We start from the raw sequence: 4,686 nt of genomic DNA, 5'->3' as shown, positions 1-4,686 counted from the left end.
AGCCCGGCCCGGGAGCCCGAGCAGCTAGAGTGCGGGGTACCTAGGGCCCTCACACTGGACTCCACAGTCTCCGGGCCGCCTGACCTCCGCACGGGTATATGGGATGGAAGCGGGACCCTCGGGAGCAGGTAAGGGCCCCCTGGAAGGGGGGGACGGTGCGTGCTCCAAAGGACTCGGGGACTCGCGCATAAAGAGCAGGATTTCCGAGTGAGGGAAGGTTTCCTGAGTAAGGAGAGGGGCTCTTGTGGGATGGGGGGCCCAGTTTGAAGGGGGCTGTGTGCAGTTCCGGGGGAAACCTTGCGAAGGGATCTTTGAGATGGGGCCGTTTATCAAAGGAGGCTCTATGCACTCCTGGGGGTGGGAAGTCATCGGGGAGAAGGGCCTGGTCGCACGTAAGGACTCCCGGAGGTCCCAGGAGGCCTAAGAAGAGGCTCGGCAGGTGGCAGGGGGCGGGCTCCAGGTGTCCAGGAGAGGAGAGGGTCAACACAGATGGGCCCAGAGCTGCCGCATGCCGGGGGCGGGGGCTCAGCGGGTCTGGGCTGGGCTAGTGTCTCTTGGGAGAAGGCGGCAGAGCTGGACTGTGAGCTCCGCCCCAGCTGGGCCTGACGCGGGGGCGAGGGTCAGGGGGCGGTGGGTGGGGATCCAGCCCCGGGAATCCCCCCCCTCCCCCCGTGAGTCTGGGGAACTGGAGCAGAGGCGCCGGAGCATGCGCGGAGATGGCAGCTGGAAGGGGCTGCCCTATGTGGTGGGGGCGTGGTTGCCTGAATCCCCCCCACTCCCCACCCCGCGCGGTTCGGCTTGGAATAAGGAGCGCGCTGATGGGGTGCATTCTCTAAGGTTGTGCTGGCGGAGCGCAAATGGAAATGGTCCCTTTCCCCATCTTAGGGGTTCTTACACTTGGTCCTGAAAACCCTCAGTCACAATTTGCCAAGAATGGGTTGTGAGAAACTGCCAAGTGCCTTATTCTGCCACTGGGATGAGGAGAGATTAGGATCGAAGCTATGTTCTTGGGGCGTGGCCTTCCTAAATCTTGGCTTTAGAAAAGGTGTTGGTTACTGAGGGACCAAGGCCAGTACCAGGTTTACCTGGAAGAGGTTGTCTACCTGCTTTGCACGCTTCTGGTCCAATACTGAGTAGAGATGGGATCTTTTAATCAAGGAATAACGACCTTTCGCCATTGAAATGTCTCCTGAAGTGACAGCCTAATCTCTTTATATACCTTAATACTTTTATGGCTCCTATCTCCCAGTGGCTATTTTTTGTTTTTCCTTTGTCTGTCCCCAGAAACTCAGGGCGAAGTCTTTAGATCCAGGGTTGCCTTTTGTCATAAAATAAGTTATTTGGGGGAGGAGGGATTTTACTTGCTTCACTCTGGTGAGTTTCAGGTGATAGTCTTAATTTTTCTTTATTCACAGGGGGCAATCAGGAAAAAGGAGATAAAAACAGGAGAAACTGAGGCTAGGCTGCCTGCCCCAAGAAGCCTGGAGTCCCCAGGATGAGCTGTGGGATTGTGGCACCACCTGTGTCTTAAATCCTTTGATGGGAGGGGCAGTCTTTACCTGGGAATTTTTTAGGTCATATCTCACCACCTTCCATTCGATCTGGGGGTAGTAGTAGGATTTACATTTGGGACATGAATTTCATTTCTAGTGGAAGAATCTTGTCTTTTTCACCATATCTAATACCCTCAAGGAAATCTCGTCCCAACTCATTCGCATCATCTATTCAGTGATCTATATAGTACTTTTTTCCTCCTAGCAAAAACAACGCTGTTAAGATTGTATAGGTCTTAAGGTAGAGTAGGGGGAGCTACCGACTTCAGAAAACTATTTCCTCCTTCCCTCAGGCCCCTCTCCATTCCAGGAAGTCTGGTTTTCTAGGCTGGAGGTTACTTGCAACAACTTGTGGACTGTAGAGTAGGGGTAGGTCACAGAGGTCCAGATAGATTGCTAGGAGCTGACACCATACCAGACTGCAAATAATTGTGGTGTCTGGAGTGATGAAAAAAACTGACTTTGTTATAAGAAATAAGCTTCTAGGGACGAGACTACAGCCTGGTATCTGGAGTTGGCTGTAGCCTGGTTGGACAGGCTTTGCTTCATCAAATGGTATAATTGAAATTCATTCTGGAAGGTGCGAATGGAAGGACCCCATAACTGCCTCCTTTCTAGGCCCAGACTGTTCTCTTGGAAGTTTTAGGACACAGTACACAAAACTAAGATATTGATGCTGGTTTCACTGGGCTTATGTCCAAGTGTGCCTTCTGTGCTCGAGCATGTTCCAAGTATATATACTGGACTGGTAGCTTCGGGGATACAGATAGGTAGTGTCTCATTTATCTGTGGAACCAGCTAGTAGTTAGGCCCTGACACAAAGTACATATTTATTAATTGAATTGAATCACATCCAGTGTGACATAAATGGTTAAGCACACATATGGAAATTTAGTAATTTGTGTCTTCTCACGTGTGGATATATTCTTTTCGGAGACATTGGCCTCTTTGCTTACGGACAGCTAACCTAGCCATGAGTTTGTCTTTTGAATAGGCAGTCTGGCTCTTTGGGAGGTATGTGGGCCTCAGAACTGCAGGGAAGGAATCTCTGAGCCAGGCATTTCAGCTCTTTTCCTTCTCGGGGCTGGTTGGGGATGGGGGAGGGGGAGTGTCCTTTTCACGCCCCTCCCTTCTTGCTTTTGTCTGCAAGGAAGAGCCCCGCCCCTTCCCCCCAAGGCCCAAGCTTTGTCCTCTGTGCTGGGGCCCTCATCTGCATCACAAAGTGGCCGTCTGTCCCTGTCTGGGTCTGCAGGGAAGTGTCTCCCTTTCTCAGACTAAAGGCTGGGGGCAGGGTGAGGTAAGAGGGGGGGCGGTGACTTTCTACAGCTGTAAGGCTTGCAGGGGGATGGAACAGGAGAGAGCTTCCCCATTCCTCCTGCCTTCCCTGATTTGGAGATGAGAGCGTGGGGGCTTTCCTGTTTTCGCAAAGACTCCTTGGAGTGGAGGGTGCCTAAGATTGTCTGGTCTAGTCCTATTTCTGGGGAAGGGAAGACTTTGAGGCTAGAGTGTCCCATCCCCCATCATTTCTACCCAGCCCCCAGCTCTAGGGGATGTCTATCTCTCGAGGCTCCTAAGGATTATTCAGCCTGAGAGACTAAGGAAGTGAATGGAATGTAAGAATTTAGGGAGGGGAAGGGTGTCTTTTACCAGCTATATCCACCAGAGTGCCTGTTTGTCCTGTACAAGGTTTATAATAGTTTCTGAGCAGTTTGCAGGTGTTCGTGTGTTTGTGTTCTTTGTGGTGTGTCTATGGGTCTGTTTGCTCATTCATTTAATATCTATATATTGAACATCTCCTGTATGCCGGGCACTGGAGATTTAGTAATGACCAAGGCAGTTAGTCCCTGCCTTTAAAGAATTTACAATCTAGGGTGGTGAGGGATATGTCTATGTGTCTAGGTCTGAGTGAGTGTTTGGATGTGTATGACAGGAATGTGTCACGCTGTGTGTGTGTCTATGGCTATGTGCAATTTCTGTCCAGCTGTTTTTGGAGTAGGTGGCTAGGTGCTAGTAGTTAAATTAAGCTTTCACTTCCTCGTGTGGCTATGAGTCCTTGAAGGCCTTTTTGCCTCAGGCTGGGCCTGTGTTTCCAAGTATGCAGAGCGGGGCTGGGCTTGACAGGTGGTTAGAAGGAGACTGGAGCTTAGCTCTGGGAAGCATGCCCCTCCCATGAATGGTTCTGACCTCTTCCTGACCCCCCAACTGAGGATATGCCCCATCCCCCCAGCTTGGCAGACTGAAAGCAGAGCTCTGGTGATGGGAGGTTGTGGGCCGGTTTATTTGTTTCTCCTCCCACCTGAGCTAGTCCTCTTCGGGCAAGGACAATAGTAGCTCTGGACAAAGGCTTCTCTTAGACAGTTTCCCTTTTCCCTCCCTTTCCCCTCAAGCTGGAAGATAAAAACTAGGGGCAGCAATAATGCTGATGGCAAGAGAGGAGAAAGTAGTGGAAACTGGCTCTGCCCTAGCCCTTTCCCAAGGGCCCCCTCTATCTTGAAATTGATCCCTTCTGCTACTGTTTGGGCCCTCTGTATGGAAGAAGCTGAGAATGTTGTATTCTCCTTCCCAGAGTCAGTATCTCTCCATTCTCCAGCATTCTAATGGCTGCCTTTTTGTGCTAAGTCCTCTACTCTAGCATTCTCTTACCTCAATCTCCTATATCAGCCTGTCTTCATTCCTCTTTTTTTCTGCTTTTGAACTTTTTCTTCATTGTCTCCCCAGGTATAGCCTTGTTTCCCAACTCTAGTTCCCTGCTTAAAGCCTCTCTCCTTTCCTTAGTTTCCACATTCTATTGTTTTAGCTTTTTCTCCTTTTCTATCTTTCCAACTTCAGCCATTCAGTTCTCAAACACTGCTACCACCCCCGGCTGGCCTTCTTTGGATCTTCCAGCTGCCTACATTGCAGAAGAGCATTAAGATGATGCTGTTTTGTGTTCAGAGTGGTGATGAGTGAAGTGAGCATCTGCCTGGCAGAGAATAGGGCATTCTTGGTCTGCTAGATACCTGGTGAAGGCATGTGTCTTAATCTAGTAGATGCAGGGGTTATGTTACGGGGAGCCAGATTTAGCTCTTTTACTTAATGTGTAAGAGAAACTTACTACATATTCACTTGATGAATTTAAGATAGACAAACCGGA

At 50.1% G+C, this 4,686-nt stretch overlaps 1 protein-coding gene across 5 annotated transcripts in view; it reads left to right on the top strand.

The window, feature by feature from the left end:
• The window catches only part of LOC102879797 (protein argonaute-1), a 31,079-nt gene continuing 26,393 nt past the window's right edge, over positions 1 to 4,686 (top strand). For 3 of the 5 annotated variants that reach the window (XM_006924246.2, XM_025041363.1, XM_015598938.2), the window contains exon 1: positions 1 to 128. In XM_006924246.2, coding sequence (XP_006924308.1) covers positions 104 to 128 — 25 coding nt within the window. In that variant the 5' untranslated portion in view covers positions 1 to 103. Of the gene's footprint in view, positions 129 to 2,675; positions 2,851 to 4,686 lie in introns of those variants that run through there. The other 2 variants (XM_025041366.1, XM_025041365.1) reach the window with 2 other exon arrangements.

Source organism: Pteropus alecto, unplaced genomic scaffold, assembly GCF_000325575.1.
Source record: "Pteropus alecto unplaced genomic scaffold, ASM32557v1 scaffold39, whole genome shotgun sequence".
In the NCBI taxonomy this organism is placed as follows: Eukaryota; Metazoa; Chordata; class Mammalia; order Chiroptera; family Pteropodidae; genus Pteropus; species Pteropus alecto.
Note: the sequence above shows the minus strand (reverse complement) of the source record. Positions and strands in the feature narration are given on the sequence as shown.